Source organism: Lissotriton vulgaris, chromosome 8 (assembly GCF_964263255.1).
Source record: "Lissotriton vulgaris chromosome 8, aLisVul1.2, whole genome shotgun sequence".
NCBI classification, from domain to species: domain Eukaryota; kingdom Metazoa; phylum Chordata; class Amphibia; order Caudata; family Salamandridae; genus Lissotriton; species Lissotriton vulgaris.
This window is the reverse complement of record NC_141696.1, coordinates 190,949,173-190,974,567: the sequence shown is the minus strand read 5'-3', so window position 1 is coordinate 190,974,567 and position 25,395 is coordinate 190,949,173. Positions and strand designations below refer to the sequence as shown.

Below are 25,395 nucleotides of genomic sequence, written 5' to 3'. Positions count from 1 at the left end.
CTAGAGAGAAAAAAAATGAGACCATGAGGTTGAACACAGGTCCCTGAAGCGGACGCCTTCGTCCACTGAGACACCAGACCCGGCATACCCACATCTCCCCCTTCTCTCTCCCTGTCTCCCTCCGTCTCTACTCTCTCCCTCCCTCCCTCTCCCTGTCTCCCTCCCTGTCTCCCTCCCTCTCTCCCCGTGACACCCTCCCTCTCTCTCACTGTCTCCCTGTTTCCCTGTCTCCCTTCCTCTCTCTCCCTGTCTCCCTCCCTCCCTCTGTCTCCCTGTCTCCCTCCCTCCCTCTGTCACCCTCCATCTCCCTGTCTCCCTCCATCTCCCTCCCTCCCTCTGTCTCCCTGTCTCCCTCCGTCTCCCTGTCTCCCTTCATCTCCCTGTCTCCCTTCATCTCCCTGTCTCCGTCTCCCTCCGTCTCTCCCTCCGTCTGTCGCCCTCTCTACGTCTGTCTCCCTCCCTCTGTGGCCCTCCTCCCTCGGTCCCCCTCCTCCCTCTGTCGCCCTCCTCCCTCTGCCTGTCTCCCTCCCTCTGTCTGTCTCCCTCCCTCTGTCTGTCCCCTCCCTCTGTCACCCTCCTCCCTCTGTCTGTCTCCTCCCTCTGTCTGTCTCCCTCCCTCTGTCTGTCTCCCTCCCTCTGTCTGTCTCCCTCCCTCTCTCTGTCTGTATCCCTCTCTCTGTCTCCCTTTGTCTGTCCCCCTCCTTTTATCTGTCTCCCTCCCTCCTTCTGTCTGTCTCCCTCCCTCTGTCGCCCTCCTCTCTCTGTCGCCCTCCTTCCTCTGTCTGTTGCTCTCCTCCCTCTGTCGCCCTCCTCCCTCTGTCTGTCTCCCTCCCTCTGTCTCCCTCCCTCAGTCTCTGTCTGTCTTCCTCTGTCTCCCTCCCTCTGTCTCCCTCCCTCTGTCTCCCTCTCTCTCTGTCTCCCTCTCTCTCTGTCTCCCTCTTTCTTCCTCTGTCTCCCTCCTTCTGTCTCCCTCCTACTGTCTCCCTCCTTTTGTCTCCCTCTCTCTTTGTCTTCCTCTCTCTTTGTCTCCCTCTCTCTCTGTCTCCCTTGCTGTGTCTCCCTCTCTCTGTCTCCCTCTCTCTGTCTCCCTCCCTCTCTCTCTATCTCCCTCTCTCTCTGTCTCCCTCCCTCTCTGTCTACTTCCCTCTGTCACCCTGTCTCCCTACCTCTGTCTCCCTTTGTCACCCTGTTTTCCTCCCTCTATCTCCCTCTGTCTCCTTCCTCCCTCTGTCTGTCTCCCTCCCTCTGTCTCCTTCCCTCTCTCTGTCTCCCTCCCTCTCCCTCTGTCTCCTTCCCTCTCTCTGTCTCCCTCCCTCTCCCTCTGTCTGTCTCTCTTCCTCCGTCTCCCTCTGTCTGTCTCTCTCCCTCCATCTCCCTCTGTTTGTCTCCCTCTCTCTGTTTCCCTCTCCCTCCCTCTGTCTCCCCCTGACTCCCTCCCTCTGTCTCCCTCTCTCTGTCTCTGTCTCCCTCTCTCTGCCTCCCTCTCTCTCTGTCTCTCTCCCTCCCTCCCTCTCCCTCCCTCTGTCACCCTCTGCCTCCCTCCCTCTCTGTCTCCCTCCCTCTATCACCCTGTCTCCCTCTGTCTGTCTTCCTCAGTCTGTCTCCCTCCCTCTGTCTGTCTCCCTCTGTCTCCGTCCCTCTGTCTCCCTCCCTCTCTCTGTCTCCCTCCCTCTGTCTGTCTCCCTCCCTCTCCCTCTGTCTCCCTCTGCCTGTCTCTCTCCCTCTGTCTCCCTCTGTCTGTCTCCCTGTAATCTCTCTCTGTCTCCCCCTGACTCCCTCCCTCTCCCTCCCTCAGTCATTTCCCCAGCGTGTGTGTGTCAGCCTGGGCTGAGACAGCTTACCGGGCACACACATAGCCGCACCTGAGTACTTCACAGGTCTTTAAAAGACCATTCGCTTGTTAATGAGTCTTTGTTATATTTCACCTTTTTTTAGCCCCATGCATCTTCACTCAGACTATGTCTTGAATGCAACCGGCAGTGTTTGCGACACTCTTTAAAACAAAAAAAACCACAGGTACGATGTCTGCAAGGTCTGCGGGCCGCCAAGGAAGGCTTGCCGGGCCGCTGGCGTCCCGCGGGTGTACTATGAGTACCCATGCTGTGAACAGTCATGTGTCATCTATATCTTGCCTGGTCTATTTGCAACTGATAGGAGCATTTTAAGCTTGACTGAACCAGATTAAGGTTTTGATCCCACAAGTGCACGTGTGGGATCATCATCAGGACATTACATTACATGCCATGGAATGTGAAGATTCGACACAGCGTGGCCTAGATGAGGCCAAATGTCTCTTGGGATTATGGAAACAATGCTGGGGAAACAGTACTTTGAGCCGTAGTGATTACACAGCTTTGGGAAATCCGCAAAGAGGACTGTGGAAGCGCGTCCTCATGAGGAGAATTGCGGGATGCAGCGGTAATTCTTAATTTTGAGGCATCCATACTGATGTGCCCGCATTTATTCACTGCTGATCACACCGCTTAAGAATTGTTGGTCCATTGTAATTAATTGCCCTCAACTGGACACACCGTTGCGGTCCATTCCAAGAATAGCTTGCCCTCGTGCCTATTGTCACGGTCTATTTTACCACTGCTCCTGGCTGGACAGCATTGATATAGTACTGATTCCTAGTCTATATTTATTTCCACTTCTCTTATTGTTCTTGTCTGGGACCACTGTGTTTATAACTAGATGTAACTCAGTGACAAAAATAGCTAAAAGTGTTGTTTAATGCCCATCCTGCTATCTCTACATTAAAAGTTACTCTCTTTTCAATGTCTTCACCCACCCTGGTGTACTGATCACAGTATGCAGAGGTCTAGCAAGAACACCCTCTTTCCAGAAGTCCAGGAAAAATTAGGATGATGCACTGGGAAGGTGGGACATTGAAGACAGCCAAGGCTTATGGTATTGAATTTGATTTTCTTAGTCTTACACCAAGTGAAGGTGTACTATCTATATATATGTCCCTAGCAGGCCAGCATATTGTAATTTCAGAGGCACTACAGACACTACAACATATTCCTAGCACAATGATCTCCTGGTTGGAGAAATACATAATAAGCTCTGACCACTTTTCCAGTTTGAGAAATCCCTTGTAGGTGTGGATCTCATTTCTTCAATACTAACCCCAGTGCTTCATGTTCTGTTAGGGCCGAGGGCCTAAACCAACCAAACAGTGCAAGGCAATGAGGTATCATCCCCTCCAAGGGGAGATGCAATATCTGTATTGCTTCCAGTACAAACAAAATTGGACAAGAGGCTAGTCTCTTTTGATCTGTGAGTTCCCAGTCTGCACTACCAACAGCACAGGTTAACTGTACCAGCAGAGAAGATGGTAATTCAAATCTAGGAGACACATTTTGAACTTACTACTGCAAAGAAATGTTTTCAAATTGCCCAAAAGTTATACCTGGCCAAGTGAAAATGTGAGGCTGATATTGTGTACCCCTTATAAAACTGTTCTTGTAACCAGAACCTGACAGGGGCAGAACCCAAGGTGCATTGGACCAGGTCCCAACAGGGCCTCCTGTGTGTCCTATATTTTTATAGGTGAGACAGCTGCACCTTTCTGCAAAGTCCCAAACAAAGCAAACTAAATATTATAACTCAAACAAGGAAGTCATATGTCAATATGAGGAACAAGAAGAAAGCAAAACTGAGGCATGGAGCAGAAAAGGGCATCTCTAAATATAGGATGACATCCCACTTTGATGGCAGTGATCAGCCATTCTCAAATGGCATGGATGATTCTCCTCTTCCCATTACATGTTATACAAAGTTTGCTGGATTCCCATTCTAATCAAATTGTAACCTTATTAATGCATTAAAAGCCCCCTTTTATTCAGAGGATGTTCCAATTAAGGACAAGCACCCATCCTTAACTAAACGAACCTGCCTAGACAAGTAGAAGTACTCTTTTTTTCAGTTTGTTGACCATTTTCCTGATGCCGCGTTGTCTTATTCATTAAATATATCGCAACTCCTTAACTGTTTTTATATAATTCCTTCACTGAGCTATATATTTTCTCGCAACTTAGACTGTTAAGAAAGTGTTCCTAGTAAAAACTCCAGCAAATGCTTGGTCGGTCTGTGATGCCTTATCCAACTGTTGCGTGCTTATCTAGGATCCTGATCGATACTGTGACCTTATGCCCCTATTCGGCTATAAATCCATTTATTCCCTATAATGGCATAACCGTTCAAGTGCGATATTCAGAAAGTCATCTCTGGCCTCACACGAACAGAGCCACATTCCAGAATAGTTTTCTCTGCCACTTCCTTTGCAACCAATTAGTGCAATGACAGAAGTCACTATCTGAGATTCCTAGATTAACACTCCGAGTTCTTCAACAAGATAAAAACTCAGCAAACCTGGAAATCCCCGCTTGCTGTGTTTTGATTAGTAATGGAACTCTAATGAGCAACTGATAGCGATCACTTCCTAGTGACATCTTTAATTGACGTCTTATGTCCAGCAAACTTACGTCAAACCAGGCACCTGTCAGGTAAAAATATTACCAACGTTGCCTTAAGCAATTGCCTGTTGCTGCAGCCTGTTGCCCGTCGCTTGATGTAGCTGCTGTATGCAAGCTGCTGATGCCATTATCGCTGCTAAAGCGCGAACGATGGTGTGGTGAAACTAGGAGCTGAACAGCCGTCCCTCTGCGAAGAGCCCAGCAAATGCCAGCTGCCCGCGGACGCTGTCCCCCTCCTCCTCCTCGACGCGCTGAAGAGAGACACTGTCTTTCTCCTGCCGAGAAATCCAGGTCCAGCGTTTCTGGTCTACCCTCGCGGGTGACTGGGATACCGAGTTCCCCTGAAGGAGATACCAGACCTCCATCATTCTATTCAGAGGTATGGTGTTGACTAAACCCTTAGTGAGAATTCTTGAAGCAAACCTTGGCAAAACCAACTTAACTTAAAAGCTACTTACTTACTCCCCTCCCAAGTATTAGGCTTAGGTCAGGTACACTGGGGAAGGCGTAGTTAGAAGCACCAGTTGAGTATTTTAGCCTAATGTATATATGACTGTATATATGTTTTATTACTTTTAAACCATTGTATGGCTAAGAAACCATATCAATGCTTTTACAGTATAATCTTGCAATACTTATCTTACTGTACGTACTTTTTATCATAACAAGTCTTGCAATTGTGGCAATTCATTTCTCTTGTACGAGAAGAAAGACTGTTCAATAAATGTTAACCCTTTATTGACAAACGCCCGTCTCTCTATTCTCTACATATTGTGAAAGTAAACTGCACTAACCTGACTGAGTAAAATAACTGTCTATTGTTTCACACGACCCTAGAGATTGACTCTTGATCTGAGGAGCAAAGTTGTCATGTTGCACGGTTGTTGGAAAACTGAATCCCTTCTTGTCTGTGCCAGGGAAGCTGATCACTTCCTATTCAGTCCAGAAAGTTTCCAGTGACCTCTGAGCTAGTTGGTAACAAACCCAATTAAGTTTAGCATAGTCAGTAGAGGCCTGGAAGATCCGCACTTCTACGTCGATACTACTGTTTATGTTATTCCAATGCGCAGGGCCTAGTGGGAAACTAGGAACTACACTACACAACACCCAATCCATAAGAAAACAGGCTTAACTGTCATCCCGGAAATAAATGAAGGGCAAAATCATGATGCTAGCTAATCGGGAACTGCATCAGCAACCAACGTTTGCGTAACTAACTGTAGCATCATGTTAGACCTTGCATCCTTGGCATGGTTTCACCTGACTTTTTGCCTTCTGACCTCTTTTGCTTACTTGATTTTTTGCAGGCTTTAGGATAGATGGGCACTTTACCACCGCTAACCAGTGCTAAAGTGCCTATGCTCTGCACGCAAAATATGGCAACTTTGGCTCAGCCACAATTGGCATATTCAGGTTACTTAGGAGTACCTAGTAAAGTGCACTATATTTGTATTTATGAGCTGTACAATTAATTAAAATCATTACAGTAAAAACAATCAAAGTATAAACGCTAAAAACCATGATACTAAAAACATCTGTTTACCTTACATAAAATTGAAAATAAAAAGTTGCCATGTTTACGTCAAGTACAAAGAGAGGGGCCCCTCAGACTAAAGGGACAGGGAACCGAATAAGACTTAAAAGTTAAATATATAATTCCCTTAAGATCACTTATCTTTCAACCACTACATATACACTCACATACATAAACACATTCTTAAAGGAAGCACGATCCGCAGGAAATCAAAATGCTTATCAATTCAATTAAATGAAAACATTCAATTAAAATATGCATCATATTACAGTTAAAAACAAAGATCTTTAAAAACATAAATCTAACAGATTTTGTAATATAAAAATAAAATAGACAATACAAAGACAATCAAATGTGTCAGATAAGTTAATTGGTGAAGATATATAGAAACATCACATAGCAAAAAATAAATTCTTTGTCAAGATGTGGTTCTGTGTTGTTAACGCACAGTGAACACAATATACCACAGTGTTTAGCATGCTGTCTTTTCGTTTCCTCAGCACACCTTTTGCTCTGCAATCTATGCAGCTCCACCTACACCTACACCTTCCACCTTCCTCCTTTTCCCAGAGCGTATGGCATGACCCAAACATCGAACATTCAGCAATGATCCTTCGCTTTGAGGTGTTCTTTTCAGATCCTTCAGCATATCACCAGTGCAAGAAAATGTATGTCTATCATAAAAACCCTGTCAAGTGGCTTGGTTGTCCATGATCCTATAGTCAACACCTCGTCCACATGACAATTGGCTAAACTGTCATCCTGGAACCCCGAGCTTCAATTGCCTTACCACATTCTAGTTAGACACTGTTAAAAATTGGGTTATTGGGTGAGGGGGTTAAACCCTACTCAAGCAGCAGCCACATTTTCTGTCAGGGTGATGTCACAAGCAAACCTCAAATTAAACTGTGCTTAACCCTCTGGTAGCTTGACACAAAGCAGCCAAGCTTAATTAGAAGCAATGTGTAAAGCATTTATGCAGCACTTCAAACAGTAAAGGAGTGAAAACAAAAAACAAGACAAAATCCCACACCAAGTTAGATACAATGAGTAGAGTGTAATGATTTATTTTACACCAAAATTACATACATTCAATCAGTAGAACATGAGATATGCAATTTTAAAGATTTAAGTGAAAAACGTGCTTGGGAGCACAAAGCGCCAAAAGTCTAGCTGGACCGGGACAAAGTCACAAGTTTGTGGCAACCATGATGAAGCTCTGGCCAGATACAGGAACCAAGTTAGGCCCACTGAACAAGAGTACCTTAAATCCTGGTTGCAGAGCATTATTGGATTCCAAATCTAGGATGCGTTGCCCAGCGGCTGTTCGAGGCGCTACGAGGCAATGATATGCAGTTCTGCATCAGCATCTACAATGCTGTTAACTATAGACTTTCAACGTGAAGTCCTGTATCAAAGGTGTGTCATGCACCAGCAGTTCTGAAGAAGCTGCAAGGTTGTGAGGCAGAGTCCTGTGTTGTTGTCAAAGAGTTTGTCGATGAGGGGCTTGGGAATCAAAGTCCTACTTCAGAGTTGTATCATGCACTGGTGGTTTCAAAGTAGCTGTAGGGCTGTGATGCAAAGACCTGCATCGTCGGTGAGGAGGTCATCAATGATGCAGGACACAGCGGTGGTCCCGAAAAGCCTGCGGGCTCTTATGCGAGTCCTGCATTGGGGATTCAACATGCAGCGGTGGTTACGAAGCAGAGCTGAGAGAAGATGCATTGTGCTGCACCTTTCTGCCCACAGGACTATAGGTAGGCTAGCGGAGCTCTCTTAGGCCATGTCTAAGACTGGGATGGCACCACTCGGGGGCCCAGGGGGACAGGACTCAAAGCCTACAGGCCTTCAGAGTCCAGGTTATGGGTTCAAGGCGGCGGGAGCCTTTTCTGTCTTTGAGGCTCTTCTCAGGAGGCTAGCCAACTAGCCCTTTAAGTCACTCTGATGTTTCTGAGTTCAAGATGCAGGGCCAGCCCTTTCACTCAGGCAGCATGGTAGAAGGCCAACATAGTTGCAGTACTCCTGGTAGAACAGCAGGGCAGTCCTTCTGAGTCTTCCATAGGTCCAGAGGTGCAGAGGTGTACTGAAGAGCTGGAACTGAGGGTCTGTTATTTATACCTTGTGTCCACTTTGAAATAGGAGTATGTTCTGCTACCCCCGAGGTGTTTTGAATTTCATGCCTCCCTTCCCTGGCCCCAGCTTGTCTGAGGTCATAAATGAGTAGTATCAAATCCTTTGTGAGCGTGGACAGGCAGAGCCTTTGTGATGTGCAAGTGTGGTAGGTGACAGTTCCTCCCCCTCATCATGTCAGAGATGGCCATCCTGCCAAAACCTTTGCCTCACTGTCTCGGAGCACTAACCAAAGACCAAACGCCAGCTACACCTAGTCATGTAATCCAGGATACAGGTAGAAGACACCAAGTTGTTGGGACAAGAAAATACTAACTTTCTAAAAGTGTCATTTTCAGAATTGTCACTTAAAATCTCACTTTACCAGTAGAGAGGGTTTTAAACTGTACTCTTACAGGGCATCCATTCCTCCTACCGCCTACTGTGGCGGATAGATAGGGTATAGATAGGGTATAGCCCTCCCTTGTCCCCCTCCATCATGTTCTTTTCCTTACACATGGAATCTTCACATAATACCAGGGACTCACTTCAGATGTTGGAGTGGCATGAGGGACACCCGCACACTATGGATAACTGATTAGGAACTTGAGAGATGTTGCAATGTTCTACTGTTCATGGTTTATTATTTAGTGTTTTCATGGCTTGCTTCCCCTGCTTCCTGCTGTAACCCGAGTAGGGATCATTGATTCTGTTTTTTACTGGTTGAGATGTGATTTCCTGATGATTTCCTTATCCTATCATTGTAGCACTGAAAATATGTGGCAGGAGTACCACTATTGATTATTGTACTACAATACAAAAGCTGTTAATCAAAATATTTGAAAAAAGAGGAATTTTAATTACAATTCTGTAGACACTACACTCGAGATTCCTACCTGCTTCCAATTGAAAGTTATCACTTATTAAATAAAATAAGTTAACCCAATGTTGTCTTATGGGTGACCTCTAAATAGGGCCCTAAGTATGCAGCTTTAAGAAAATGCAAAAGTGCTGTGCTCTGCTCATCAACTGCTTTGTAACTGGGGCAAGACCTAATTGTGAAAGAAGTGAGGCTAATCATAATGCACCGACCCAAGAATAGTGAAGTCCCTCTGAAAGACCATTCTGAGGAAACCACATGAGCCTAAAACAACTACCTGTTTTATATGAGCCTTTAAATGTTTTACATGTTCAAGTAATTGGTACACAATGGCAAGGAGAGTTGCTAAATATCCTTAATGTCTATGTTTCTCTAGGCCATAGCGTGAACAATGCGTCTATATTTAAATTCCTAGAAGACACATTTCAAAAGATTAGGCATTCTATTAGTCATCAGGTTTGTTATATCATACTTATATAATACTTTAATAGTGCACTCACAAAATATCACTAACCAATGTAATACATGAGGAGGAAACAACATGAAGTATCCTGGAGCCATTAGTGTGCTAGAGCAGTAGCAAGGAGAAATGTTTTGTATCTCAACTACTAGATGGTGGTTTATCTTTCTGAAGTAACCAAACCAGCCCAGATACCCCAGCCTACAAAACAAAGATATCTGGAAAATGATCGAACTTAATTGGTTATATTTTGACCAGTATAGGAGGCTGGTCTCTGGTTCTAGATACAGGTGTAGATTCATGTGGAAAGAAACCACGGCCAGCTATCCACTAAACGTTTTCATGTAAAAATTGTCACTGCCATGTTTCTGAAAGTTGTGCCAGTCGTTCACCATCCTGAAAGAAGAGTAGTCAAATTGTGTCTGGAAAACTATAATAGGCTGACACCACTATTCATGTACATTGTGGCAGATACATGTTGAGGCATACTTACAGGTATAGATGGTAAAGAGGGGATAATGTTGAGCCTACCTGACCAAGTAATTGAAAACCTGTCTGCCTATTGGTCCACCTCGAAGCCCAAAAGAAGTCATAATGTCCACCAAAGACATAAGTGGTTCAACGAAGACTGCTAGATAATGAAGCATAAGCTCCTACAAACCCTAATGGCACATCACCATTGTAGTATTAAAGTATTAATGGAATTATCTTCATTTAGTTAACCAAAATACTATAAGAAAATGATACAAAAACTAGAAGCTCAGCAGGGCATATAGTACAAGCTAAAATAATCATCTGCTTTCAGAAACCTCCAGACTCTGGAAATGGAAGACCTGTGCAATTTGATTTTAGGCTATCAAAAGCCCACATAGACATCTGGGACAAAAAGTTAATTTCAAATTGCAGCTGGATTCCTCCCTTGAAGTGAGATCACTTAAAAACAAAAAGAAATACTATAGCCTAAATGTTTCTATACAAAATAAATAAAGGTATTTTTCTGTGCTTTTGAAATTACTTGGGTGCCACTCTTAGATTTTCCCACAGACAGAAATTTGAAAGAGTGTTCTACAATGTATCGACCTGTTACCACAGGGGGTCATCATTACATTTCAGGCATAGGAATGACTCCTCCACCTTATTTGTCTTTGTCCCCTGAAAGCTTTTCCTTTGCCAGCTATTTGCAGAGCTCAGCATTTACTATGCTTAGATCAGATTTCTGTTACGAAAATTAAAAGAAATGTGCATGCCAGTTGATAAATCTTTCCCGGTGAGTTTTTCAGTTGATATAAAGTTAAGGATAAAGCCTGTAGGGACACTGAGGTGTGAATGACTACTGAAACACTTAGACAATAAGGGCCTTCCTGTAATGTATATGACTGCCAGTCATAAGATAGCGTTGTCTACTGGCAAAAAGCCAGAAATGTTGAAGACCATAAATTGCAGAACCTTACAATGACACCTTTCCCTGATGGTAGGCCTCAGCTGGTGGAATACATTTGTATGAGGGTATGCCTCATCCTTGGAAGTATACACTTGAGTATAGGCAGGTACATCCAAGTTAGGATCAGCCCGTGGATGGCCATTCTGAGCCCGGTCAGACATTAGAATACCGGATAGTGACTCTCTACCTTTATCATTATTGGCCCATTTAAGAACTGTCCCTACCATAGGTCATGAATAATTTGTGTAATTCATTTGCTAAGGAAGATAATGTTCAGAACCATGTTGAAATGTTCTTCCTCAATTAAAGAGACACACATGTTGCTATAATTAGCACAGTACTTTAATGAAAAGGTCAAGAAAGAAACAATGAACATAAGCTAATCACACATTATGTTTTAGTACTCCCTTAGTACTAGTTCATGTCCTCCTAAATGCTGTTCACATAGCTACAGGCTTAGATCTTGACTTAAGCCGGTTCTATCTCTTATGTACACAGTTTTCAACTGGGTGAGCGTAGTACACCACATAGATAGTGTACATACAGCCCAAAAATGTTCGCCTTTCAAGCAAATCAAGTTATATCCACATCTACTCCAGTAGCACTGCAGCGCTAGCAGTCTCACAGGAGTTTCACACTTAAAATAATGGAGGCAAGGAGTAAAACTACTCCTAGATAACCATACAAAAAAAAAATAAGTAAAGGGAAAAAATGTACAAAATACAAAAAAAAAGAGTAAAAAAAATGAATTACATTTATACATAGTCACATGACTGAACCCATTGTAGCTACCTACACAAAATCATGTTGTAAAAATGTAAATATAACAGACTTTGTAAATGAAAGTATGTAATTTGTTAACAAATTATAAAGCAAAGGACCGATTAAACCTCTAACTCTACCAATCAATGACTCCTTGCATGTCCGAAGCATGCGCACCTCACAACTGTAGTTGATGTTTGCTGTCTGCAACATCTTGCAGTAGAAGGTGGAGATCACACCCAACTCCATGTAGAACGACCGGAGGTGAATTTACAACAAATATACACTCATAAAGTTACTCGTAGATACTTTGGGCCTCATTATGATCCCGGCCGGATACACGTCACACCAACATCGTAGTGGAATTGGGACCGACCGACAAGCAATCAGTGGTCTCACCCACCCAAATTATGATGCGACCGCCATCTAGGCGGTTGGAATCATAACTTTTCCCATTTCAGCTTGTCCTGCGACCCGAAAGGGCAGCAGCAAAAGTCACAATGGAAAAACTGATGTTTTAAACATCAATGCTCTATATGCCAGGCACAATGTGGTGCCTGGTACACAGGGCATTGATGTTTGGGGGGCACCATCGGTGCCTCCCTGGGCCTATAGCAGAGGCCCACAGGGGCCATGGTAGGGCCCCCAAAGTCTGAATCTGGCTCCCTTTTCATGGCAGTCAGAATGAGGCATCGTAATCCCTACAGCGGTGCCTGAGCAGGCACTGCCCCTATTATTGGATTTTACGTTCCGACCGACGGTCCGACATGCTCCTTGAGCTCGACAGAAACGTCGGTCGGTCCCTCTGCCCGCTTCCACTGACTGCCGGGCATCATAGTGCCGCAGGCGGACTGCGGCACCCAATATTGGAGAGACCGCCACCGACAGGCCGTCGGTGCCATTTCATCCTTCATTATAATTGGGCCTTTTATGTTGTATTTTGAGTCTTAAATATCCCTATCACCTCTCGTAATTTGTTTGGGACACATCCTCCTCCTACTGAATATACATTTTTGCCTGAAGTTGCTGAAGTGTATTAAGGCAGAGGTTAACATCTAAGATTAGATGAAATCCTATGTGAGTGGAAAGTTCCGCCCACAGATTTACAGATTTACCTTTGAGAATTGGGCCCATAGTAAAGAGATGTATCCCTTTTGCTCAAATTGTAGGTTAAACTTCCCTTTCTGTGGTTGCCATTTAGAATTTCTTCATTATTTTACATTTATAATAGCATGATATTAATTGTTCTTCACTTGAATCAAGTACATTCTGTAAGCATTCAACTTTCAAAATGTTGCTTTTGTTTTGATTACCAGCATATTCTCCACCAATGGACAATCATTTAACATCTGGAAACAATGGCACTTTGGAGTACAAGACTTCACTCCCTCCTATATCTCCAGGACGATACTCTCCAATCTCAAAGCACATGCTTGTGGAGGATGACTACACCAGGTCAGATATCATTGTTTGCTTTCAGAAACTGCAAATAACTGTTAAAACTGGGTAACAAATGCAGTGCATGAAGGTTACACACAGACTCCATGTCACATTGTACTCAAATGAAAGGACTTGATATTAAAATTTCCCCATCTGCCTATCATTCAGATATAGTGGTAGCAGGTTAATTTTCTTCTGTTTTTGGTAAGCTGCATGCTTGTCAAAAAGAGACGCTAATTACTGTAGGCATGTGATTGTGTAGTCAGTGGCCATATGGCCACATACCGTGCCCTACTTACTTCATTAGAATCCTTGATTTATTTTATAAATGCTGTAGAGAATAAGAGCTGTGGTAGAGTATTTTTGAAGCTTAGTAAAAAATAATTACATTTTCACATCTGTTTTACTCTGTATTAAGATAGTGTGAACACATGGTCTTCAAAGTAAACAAATGAAAAAGAGTTTGTGTACATGTTTCAAATGAAAAAACTCTCCTATTGCTGCGCTGGTATTTTATTGGCTACTTTATATGAAATGTTGAGTAAATCTGAACAATTCCTTATGAAATACTTTTAACAATGTTTCTTTCAACTATACCATACTCAATTACATCTTTTTTATTGAAACATTAATGGCCTTGGTTCTATGAGTCCACTCATATCAGATATAAAATGGCGAATGAATGGTTGTCATGTTCAATATTTTTTTCTTAAATTATATTTTTTTTGCTTTTGCCTGTGATATATTTTTTTATTTTCTTGGTAGTAGATTTTAAGACAGAAAACTGGAAGGCGAATCTCCGACGAGCAGGGCTTGATGTAAAGATGCACTTCTTGTACTGGGATTTAATCGCATTTCAGGATAAAACGTCATGTCTTACTTTTGAACTCTAAGAAGAATATCCAGAGTGCTGTGTGTTGCTGAGAAGCAAATTTAGAACTGTGCGATTTGCCCATGCAATAGTATGTTTTATAAGGGCCTCTTTGTTGCTTATCGAATTGGACAGCTGTTTACTACTATAACCTATGAATTGATATGGACGTTGTTCACTCTGAGCCATACAATAAAATTAATGTAGGGCACAAATGTCAAAATCTTTGTTAATGCACAGGGGCGGCCCTAATGGGACTCCGAATAATATACTTGAACAGCAGATTTGCCCTTTAGGGATACCTTTTTGAAACTTACTAGCACTGTGCATAACTATGGTGCAATTGCAATCCTTTAAATACTTTTTGTATTGGTACAAGCTGCATGAATTGTTTGGAAATGTGGTTTAAAGTAGGCTGGTGATGTGTTCCTCTGAAATGTTCTTTTAAAAGAGGTTATGTGATTGTCATTGCCACAGATATTGAGTGATGTGTAACAAAGCAAAACAATGATTGCATCAAGTTATACCACTAGTTCTTGGTCGTAAACATGTCCTATATTAATGCTGTATTTCAATATTTGCTTGTAAATTTGAAATATTCTTTCGTCTTTCTGTTGACCTTTTTTCCCAAAAGCCAGTCTTGAACATTATGTTAGTTCAAGCCACTATAACAAACATGGTGACTTCAAAAAAGGCACATTTTTTATAGATCTTTTTTGTTTACTTTTGTAACAAGTTAATTAATGCGAAATAAGAGGCACTTTTAATCGTAAGTAGCAAATTTTGTAACAAAGATGATAAAGGTTTATTAACATTGACGGCTAATCAGAGGAAGGATTTTGTTGTATTGATAAATGTCACTAGTGTTATGACTCAGTCAAGAATGGTGCATACACTTTAAAAAAAACTTTCACTAGGACATATTTTGGGTTTATCGTATCACTTAATACTGAAGGAAATACTTATGTAGCGCATGCAATATTCACTAAAAACCTATTTTATGATCTCGCTCTTTATCAAAGCGAGTAAACTTTGATCCCATAATCCTTAAAGTATAAATGTATGCATATGAGTATTTCCCTATAAATGATTGCAAATGCTCACAATGATAAAGTTTCCTGCAAATGAACATTGTCTAAAATATCTGAATTGAAAATTATAGGTTATACTAAGCATTTAGTAAAGGATTTTACCTCATTTTCAGCAATCAAAGATACTAGCATCTATACCTTATTTGGTAGTTAACATACACAAAAGGTGCTTTGAATGTAGTGCTTTGGCATCGAGCACATTCAGTGTTACTGTAGCGCTTTGGTCTGAAGTCATTGTTGATGCCTTGAAAGCCATAGCTCTATCATTCAATAATTTAATTATTTCGAGACATCCTATCCACCGAGCCCCAAGTCAGTGCAATGGACTCAAATAATATACTGTTTTTTGGTCAGATTTTTTTAAAGAAGGTTTTTTATGCATTTAACAAAGGTCAGAAGATTCATTGCAACTTTACTTTGCTCTTTCATTTCTTTGTAAAAGAGTATTGAAACAATAAATGCTGTAAAAAGCATAAACTGATGTGTACAAATCCACGTTCATCAGATTGCAATAGTATTTAATGAGCAGCAAGCAAAAAATAAAAGACATTGTCTTAGCCTAAACTTTGTCTTTATGGTGCCATAAGAAGTTTGTAATTGTGCCATATCATCACTTTTACTGTAATACAAATGTAATGAATCCTGTTAGCTAATCTTTCATGAGGGCACATTTGTAGGTCAACATGAACTGCAGGTGGTTGATGATGTGTGTTATTTTGCACCATAAGTGTTCTTTATACTTGGTTTTGTATTCTGTACCTGAGTTATACAATTAAAGGCATTGTTTTATTTGTACATTCACTGTTGTCCCAAAATGGTATTTTTTCTAAAGCATGCTGATTATTTTAATTGATTCTTAATACATTCCTGTGTACTGCCATGCCACAAATAGTTGTCATGATTTATTTGTGAAACAGTTGAATAGAAGAATGTATGCTAATTTAGGTTTAGAAAAGTTCATTATATATTGCTTTTGGCTGCTTTCAAACTACTGGAGACATTGCGAACAAGCACAAGTTGAAACGCATAATTTCAGGAGACCCAGAAAATTAAAGCGATGAGCGTATAGATTGTGGGACAAGGGTGTAAGAAAGTCTGGGAGATGATGGCCTGCATCAACAGTAGCTTGAAACACTGGTGAGCTGCATGTATTTGTGAAAAGTGATAAAGAAAATACACATTGTCTACCAGGTCCTCCAATTTCTCACCTTATTGCTGCGCAGACACATCTTTCTTTGTTTCATACCTTACGATGCATGTTTATCACCACTCTTTGGAAAAGTATTTCCTTTTTGAAATGCTGATTCTGAAATCGTATTTTGTTCATTACCAAATACAGGCAGTTCCCATAAACTTATTTGCCCTGAGTTCAATTCACACATCTACACCACTCCAGACCTTGTAGGTTTGCCCTGCCACAATATGAGAGACACTTTGCATGTTAGGGACCCGTGGACTCCTTCTTACTCTCGGTGGCTCAAAATCCACCAGATCTGTGGCATACAAACATAGATGCCCCATGATTAGGCCCAGGTCAGAATGCCGCTGTTTTAACTAAGATGACAGACCAGGCGAATAAAAATGCATGCTTAAGTGGCAGCCACTTTCACGGCTAATGCTAAAGAATGAGTTATACAGACCAGAATTGTACATGTGGTTTCTACAATAAGTTGAGCAATTTAAGCAAATCAGAATGCTGAAATGTTGACACATTTACTTATGGTTTTGAACTGACAATTTCAGAACCTGGAACCCACCACCCCAATTCTAACAAACTGGCTCTGCTCACAGGGCCTGATGTATGAATTTCTATTCTGGAAAAGTGGTTGCTAATTGCGCACTGACTTTTTGTGAATGGAAAATAATTTTGCGAACCGACCTATCTACTAATCACTTTGTTCACAAAATTCAAAATCATAGTGGGTCGCAAGTTAACTAACCTCATCAATATTTATGACGCAGGTCACAAATAGCAACTCAGTACAATTAGATACCAGCACAAGGATGGCGGTCTACTGGCAACAGCAGACCACTGTGTCTGTAATCGCACTGCAATAACGTTTTTTTTATTGTAATCCATCTTCCTTAATGGAGACGGGGCTGCATTTGCGAAGAAACATTTTTTTTTTATTTAAGTTTGTTTGGGAGTTGGAAGTGGTCACCTGAAACACTTCCAACTCCCAACAAACACAGGAATCAATTCCAACACAGGAATCAGTAACTTTCCAATGTTTTTTGACTGGATAACGGTCAGAAAACATTGATACATTTTGGGCCAGATGTAGGTAAGTTCCATTTATCGGTTCTAAAATACCGAATTTTACCGATGCGGTATTTTAGAATCGGTAAATGGTATGTAGGTAAGTATTTGGTAAAGTTTACCAAATCGGTAATACTCTGTAATTAACGATTCGGTAAATACAGAATCGGTAATTCCCATTCATTCCTATGGGCCTGGAGGCCCATAGAAATGAATGGGAATTACCGAATCGGTATTTAGCGATTCTGTAATGGGGGAACATATTCAAGGGTGGCAGGGTGTCCCATTGACACCCTGTTGCACCCCTGAATAGTGCATGGGTGCATGGGTGCACATGTGGCACACATACATGCCCTAAGGGCATGTATGTCTGCCACATGGCACTTTTGAAAAAAGCAATAATTTGCTTTTTCAAAGGTTTTTGATATTTACCACCAACTTTTATTTGGTGGTAAATACCGAATCCTTAACCATGCAATGCACTCATTTGAGTGCTCCCTACATTTCAGATTCAGTAATTTACCGATTCGGTATTTTAAGGAATCAGTAATTTACCGATTCCTTAAATTATCGATTCGGTAATTTACCGAATCTGAAATGTAGCCACCTACATCTCAATAGCCTAATACCAGTCGGTAACAGCTGAAATTCAGTAATTTTGCCCGTTACCGACCGGTATTGGGCTACCTACATCTGGCCCCTGATCTTTTTATTTCACCACTCCAACTCAGGAATCAGTAACTTTCCAATGTTTTTTGACTGGATAATGGTCAGAAAACTTTGATACATGTCATCAGAGTTTTTTTTAACGTTTATTTATCATTTTTCAGTAAATACATATAGTGAAGACAATTGCCATAATGGCAGAACAATGTTTTCACCTATGTAGTACAACAGGTTACCCAAAGAAAGAAATAATATATACGAGGTCAAGAGACATAGGCAAAAAGAGAAATATAGAGGACAGGACATATTGCAAAACAAGTAATAAAGCACATTAGCCACCCTACAACAATACAGGGGAGTAACAAATACAATAGATGGCAAAAGGACATGTGACTAATCTGTTGGTTCAACATCCACAAAATATGGTTAGCTGTAGTTGACAGAAAAAAAAATGCGGTCAGAGTACCTGTAATTTTGCAAACTGCACTCTTTGTAAATGCAAAATGCTTTGTATTAAACGTTCATTCTGAAAAAGACTTGTTTGTAAAGCCACAGGAGTGGGACTCAATTTAAACAGATGTTTAATATTACAGAAATGTCAATTTCATGTGGGAGAAAAGTTTGTGTTGTTCTCCAAAAGATGTTTTGAAACGGTAACATGCATTTAGGTTTTTTCTAAAACTAAATATTCAACTGGTTACTTACCCCTAACAAGCCACTAACAGTGAAAAGCTTTAGCAAGGCTATCATACATTTAATTTGTTTAATGAGTACAGAGTTTTATTACATTGGCAATGAATATGTATTTAATTTGTGTTAATGAGTGAAATATGTTTTTGGGTGAGTATTGAGACTATTGGACACACCAATTGTAAATTAAATACAGAAAACATTATTTGGTTACATGTGATATTTGTTCACTGGATTTTAGATAGCAGAAATATATTTTGCCATAATTTTGCTCTATAACGTAATTCATTATATTTACATTAATTGTATGTCAATCTTATTGTATTTGTTAACTTCGGTCCACTTTCTGTAGTTTTGTGGTTTGGTTTCAAGTCAAAGGTTCAGTCCTAAGTCACACCCTCCCCACTCCTCTCTTTTTGTCACCTTTGCTTTAAAATCAAATGCATTTCTTCTCTAAGACAAACTTCCATTGTGTTGATCCTTTTCAGTTGTTCGCTTCCATTTATTTTATAGCTCATGTCTGCCTTGCAACCCAACAGCTAAAATTGGGCATATAGAGGAGGTCAAACTTACATTGAGGGGATATTTTTGCCAATGCAGTTTTAGGAGTAGGAAGGGACAACAAACATCTGCAAAGCAAATAGACCTGTTGTGCATTTTTTGTTATTAGGCAGATCTGTAAATGTAGAAACCGAGTGGTGAAGGCACAGGAAGTGGAAAGGAGAGCAATGTAGTTGATGGAAATTTGAGCCGAGCAGTAAGAGCTAAGGTCAGCGCGAATTGCTGGTGCTAGGCCTGTATTTCTACAAGTTGTGAACTGAAGCAGTGGGTCAATGCAACTAGCTAGTCCATTCTATAGTTCTCTACGGATCCAAACTATGTCTGGGATTGGGGTGAGAACTCAAGGCTGGTAGGGCTAAGCATTTCAACACAATCCCCAAATGAGCACTGGACATGGCCCTGAGACTGCCACTTCTATCACTTAGCCTCCCTGGTCCACACACCAAGCCAAGTGCCTCAATTCATGTCAAGGGCTCTAGCTCAGCCATAAACCAACCCTTTTTTAGAGATTTCCTGATCTCTTTTCCAGACTCATCGAGTTGTCACAGGCATCATGTAGGCTTTCTAGGAGGAATGCAGCCAGTCTGAGCTTGCCACCATATAAAGAGTCACACTGTTCACATATCTACATTCGTATACCACTGCAAGGCAGAATCTGTGCCAACTAACTCTCACTAAAATATAATGCTGTACTCTACCATTTCAAGACAGATAGTGTGTCACCCCACTCTTCCTCAAATATATTGCTTTACCTGCTGTAGGAAGATTGCAATATAAGGCAGAGTAACATTTTTAGGTCTCCCTGGCCCCTATCAGCTTTATTATTAAGAACATTAACATGTCGGCCATTTTCGAGTGGTACTGGTCCTTCACAAAATACCATAACACACGCTAGATGTACCATCTGCACCCTGCAGGAGTGAAAGTAGTGATAAACAGTGGGATGTAATTAAGTCGGGTCCTTCGTCCTTGGACCAGAAAGTTGAAGGCTATAAACCCGACGCCCCTCGTTTGCGAGAGATATATGTTCCTAGAATACCGAAAATCAACTACAAGAGTTTGCACATGGAAGGCATTTATCACAAACACATTGGTGCTTCCGAGCGTGGAGGTGGAGAATTAGGAAGCAATGTACTCTAAATGAGGAAGGCTATAATAGGTGCGCTGTATGGAGTTTTGACAGCCTTGTACTAAGATGCCAGCTGAGAATCACAGTGGCTGGGCTCTCCAGTGCAGATGCATAAAGTGCCTGCTTGAGGAGCAGGGCACAGCTGAGAGGGGGAGAGACTTTCTCATTTAAATATTTGTGATATTAACAGAAAAAAAACCCATTCTATATGACTGGTGTGTTGTGTGGTGAAATGAGGCAATTAAAGTAGCTAAAGCTATCTGTAGCTTGACTCAAAAACGGTATGTGTTGATGGTGAAAGAGAAATGCTTTTGCGAAGTCACCACAGCGATTAGTGACTGGAAGACAATTTTGTATTCATGTTTACTTTTTGACTTTAATAAGATGACTATAAAAAAAAATTAATTGAAGTAAATTAATGTTTCTCAAATATTTTCAAATCCACATATGACATGCTACTACTAGTATGTCAAATCATTATTTTGTAGATTATTGACAATGTGTGTAATGCAAATTCAAGTGAAATTTCAAGTTCATCATTATGCTCACCAAGAGTCTCCTCACCCTCTGTTCCTGCTCTTTCCCCCATTAAGGCAGTAGCTACGGGTGGAACAGGTCTTTATACATGAAGAAACAATATAGTTAGATTTTATTTCAATCTTTTCATAAATAAACTTACTTTTTAAGAAACCTCCCACTCTATAAAAATACTCCAAAGCTCATTAATTAATCAATTTGTTCTCAGGTTTCACAGAAACATATAACAACTGAAAAGTAAAGTAGTGAAGACTAGTAATAAGAGATTGCCAATCTTGATTTCTTTGAATATCCTTGAAACCCAATTACAAAAGTATATCTGGCAAGTGAACTCAATTTGTCTCTGTCATATGCATGACCATCAACACTTTCTTAAACTGTCTTCGGAATGCACATTTAGAAATGTTTCTGTTACCGTATTTACATTTTTGGATGGATAATTCTGCAATTCAATTATAAATATGAAAATGAACAACATGACATCTAACTTATGTCTTCAGACAAATCAACCATATGCACATATGTCCATTAATTGTGGTATCGATGAATGTTTCAAAAGTACATCTATGACTGTCTATCATGTTATATTTATGGCCATCAGTTTACTATTCTAAAACAAAGTAGTTTGGATTTTAACTACAGAAAACAATTGCATAAATTAATGACTGACTAGTAACTTTGTATATGCATTGAACAGATAATCAAGCCTGTGCACTTAGTTTGGATCTGATATCTAGTGGATATTATGGAAGCAGTAACAGCAATTAAATAATATCCATACATTTGCTGGAATAAAGTAAGGAAGTACCCATTACCAAATTTGTTAAGGTCCAGCTATTGAATTTGTGTGCAAAGTGTTAATGAACCTTTTTGTTGTTACGTTAATGTGAAAAATTGAACACGATATTGCTTAATTAAGTTTCTACCTTTCACTTAATTGCAAATGCTAGGTTGTATTATGTTACCTAATCATCACTTGGAACAAGTTCCCTTTGGTGGGATTAACACAAATGTATATATTACATTTTTCACCATAAACATGTGGAAAGTAAATGAATAAGTTCCCTTTACGTGTTTTGTTGATTTGCAGCTAGTGCATTTTTGTTCAAAGTGCTAATTTACATTGTTGCTGTGGAAGTGAAAGATTGTGCATGTTCTCACTCAATTAAGTTTCTGCATTCCACGTAAATGCCAATGCTAGGTTTTATTATGTTCAAAAATTGATTTGCATACATTTTCACCTCTGTTTGCACACTTGCAGCTGTTTCTGTGATTTATGTTGTTATGTCAATTTGTATAGAGCCCTAATCACCAATGAGGGTACCTAGGCGCTTGTGTCGGTGTGTAGTCCTCTCAGTGTTTATTTGAAGATCCAGTTCTTCTGCTTCTTGCAGAACTCAAGATGTGAGGAGGAAGCTCTGATGTGTTGAGGGAGCTTGTTGGATGTTTTAGGTGCATTGTAGTAGAAAGAGCGGCCTCCAGCCCTTCTTTTGTGGATGAGAGGAGTATGTGCGAGTGAAAGTGAGACTCGCAATCACTTAATTATGTGCTTAATCATTAGTTGGCACTCACACCTTCTGTTGTGGTTAGCACAGATGAGCATATTACATTTTTCATCAGTTAGGGCATATTTTATAAATTTGTTCAGAACTGAGAATATGCTAAAAATGTACTAAGCGAATTGGAAGAGGTACTTTTCTAAACATGAATGTTGAAGTTCCTTGAAACATATTTACACTGTGGCTGCCTCTCAGATATAGTTTTTGCCATCTATTAATGATTCTGAATGGAAGTATTCATAAATTTACCTTATTGAAAAGTACTGCTTTGTGTTAGGGAAAAACGTAAAACATTAGTGAATGGTGACCAAATTTTACAGCTGAATCAATCCAAGAAAAGCATTCACTATCCCTCAGCTATCCATGAATTTGTTGATGAGAAAATTGCAAAAGAATTTTAGTATTTGCAAATCGCTTTAGAAAGGGATAAGAATTCCACATTTTCTTGGTTTTTAAGTTGAACTCAGATGCACAAAACAGAGTTCAAGAATCTGGACCATAGCAGGGGCAACAAGTTAACTTAGGAAATAAGTGGTGGGACATAAGAATCTGGCAAGAACTGATCTTAATGCAATATGACACAGTTTCAGCAAAAACTCCAAACAATTGGTTGAACGTCCATTTGCTCTGAGATAGAACTAAAGAAGCATTTCAATATTTTCATTGTGTGTGTTAGTAAGCCCGCCTTACCCTCTCAAAAATCTCGACAAAAAAGTGGCGAAACAGTGAAGGTTTCATCTCATGACTCTTCTTAACTGACTATGGAGATATTGGTATTACAGGGAGTTAAAACATCTAGGTATCCAGTTTCACATGGACATTGCCAATAGAGCGGGTCAGTGAGTTAAACACTCAGCTCTACGAAATGTGGGGATCTGCAGATTAAGAATTGCAGCCTCAGGATGGCTCATTGTCTGACGCCTTCTGAGGTATGTCAACTGAGTCCCTTACCGTACAATTTGGGAATATCACCTGCTGTTTAGAAGCAGATGTGTGACGTAAATTGCTTTTTAAAAGGTCACGTTTCTCATTTAAAAAAAAAATATGTAGCAATGTTCTTCACTTCAGTTTTCCTCTTCGGTAGCATACCCTTCAATGGAGATTTGTTGCCATACAACTATGCCTGAGTGTTTACTAGGAAGGGGTAAGATAGAAATCAAAAGTTGTTCAAATTTGACAGGCACAAGTGTAGATAACAGACTTTGGCAAATCATTCCTCCTCACAGTAATGCCCAGAGGCATAATAAAATAAAAGAAACAGATAGGTTACACTTGTTTTAAATGATCAGACCTTTGACAGCATTATAGCTAATGTCATAAAAAGCTTTTGCAATATAGGTAATGTTTACCCATAGAAAGGCTAGAAACAACAGTCATTGCAACAAATGATCTCTGGTAAAAAGGACCAATGAGCAGCAATAAACCTCCCAAAGTCAATGCAAGCAATCACTTAAATATCAGTTTAAAAGTCTTTCAGAAATTCAGCACTCTTAGTCCAAGTATGTACTTTACATTTGGGGTATATAAGCGGAAGTCCTACAAAAAAGCTTGTCATTTCTGGAACAATGTAATATTATAGCCTGATACCTGCTATTTGTTGATAGCAAATACATGTATGATTTGTAACTAGAATCACATTTTTACCAAACTACTCACTTGCTACACCTTACACCTACTCCTGTGAAACATGAACATATTCTGGCTTTTATTTCCACTTACTTCCTTTAAATATCAGGAATACCCATCTTGTGGCTGGGATGTCAACCACAACTGTACCAAGGATAAGCAGAATTTTGTAAACAATGCCTATAATGGAGTAAACACGGCACCATTGCAGTGGGACCCTGTTGTACCACAAATGGATAAACATATGCCACAAAAGACCACCATGGGCCCCATATGGCAGTAATTCACACATTACAATGAAGTAATGGCTTCATTAGATGATTACTGCTATACCAGGGAAGTTTACAGCTATGCCCAAAGTGCTCACACCATGCCATGGATGGGTACCCTTATGCAAAGACCACAGTTATTGAAGGGATAGCCTCCAGTGATTTGACAGTGCACAGCATTTGTCAAGCATGCTAAACAGTATGCCTGGGTATCTTTGATGCTAAAAATGGACACAAATGTGTCATTTGTGCGTGCCTTATTCCAGGGGGATAATACGTCAGGGACAGCCAAAATTGTGTCGGACATTTCTCCAATATGTCAAGGATATTAGTCATTAGGCCAGGGCTAGCAGTGTGGCAGAGTTAGCCACACATATATTAAGTGCTCCACAATAGGCCAAAGAGCACATCATAACACCTGGGCTGCCATTATGCACAGAATAGCCAGCTCTGTAGCAAAATGTCACTAATTTGTCAGAGGTGAGCCACTTTTATACTAAGGATTGATAAACGGTTATCAAGATTTCCTACTGCATTTCAAAGATGGACCACTATTATACAAAGACTGGCAGATATTTGCTTAGAATGATCATAAGATGTCAATGATAACCCGGTGCTGTGCCAGAGATTGTCTTTACTAGTTTATCAAGAATGAAGGACTACTAGGTCAAGGATAGCTACGATCAATGGTTCCTCTAATTATTTTACTTTGTGTGGCAATATAATGTTGGTGGTTACATTTTTTTAATCTATTTTTTTATGACATAGAGTAGGGTCACTGCTTTGAACTTGTAGATCTGTGATCGAGCTTATTGTGCATCACAGTTCTGAGGTCATAATGTAACCAAATTATTAGCAAGTGTGCAAGCTGTTAAATTCCAGAAAAAGTCACTGTTGTTTTCTCAGTTATCCAAGAGAGAGTTCTGGCTTCACTGTTCCCAGCTTTGAACACTGTCTTTCTTATATAAGTAAGTGTCCCTTGCAGTGTTGCTGTGACCTGCTGGTGTAACTTGAGCTTGTGTGAAGAAG

At 40.6% G+C, this 25,395-nt stretch overlaps 1 protein-coding gene across 1 annotated transcript in view; it reads left to right on the top strand.

The window, feature by feature from the left end:
- Window positions 1-25,395, top strand: part of LOC147696853 (disks large homolog 2-like) — a 1,652,766-nt gene that overhangs the window by 1,191,865 nt on the left and 435,506 nt on the right. Inside the window, exon 11 of the mRNA XM_086936079.1 lies at window positions 12,984-13,122. Within this exon, the coding sequence (XP_086792205.1) occupies window positions 12,984-13,122 (139 nt within the window). The remainder of the gene's footprint in view (window positions 1-12,983; window positions 13,123-25,395) is intronic.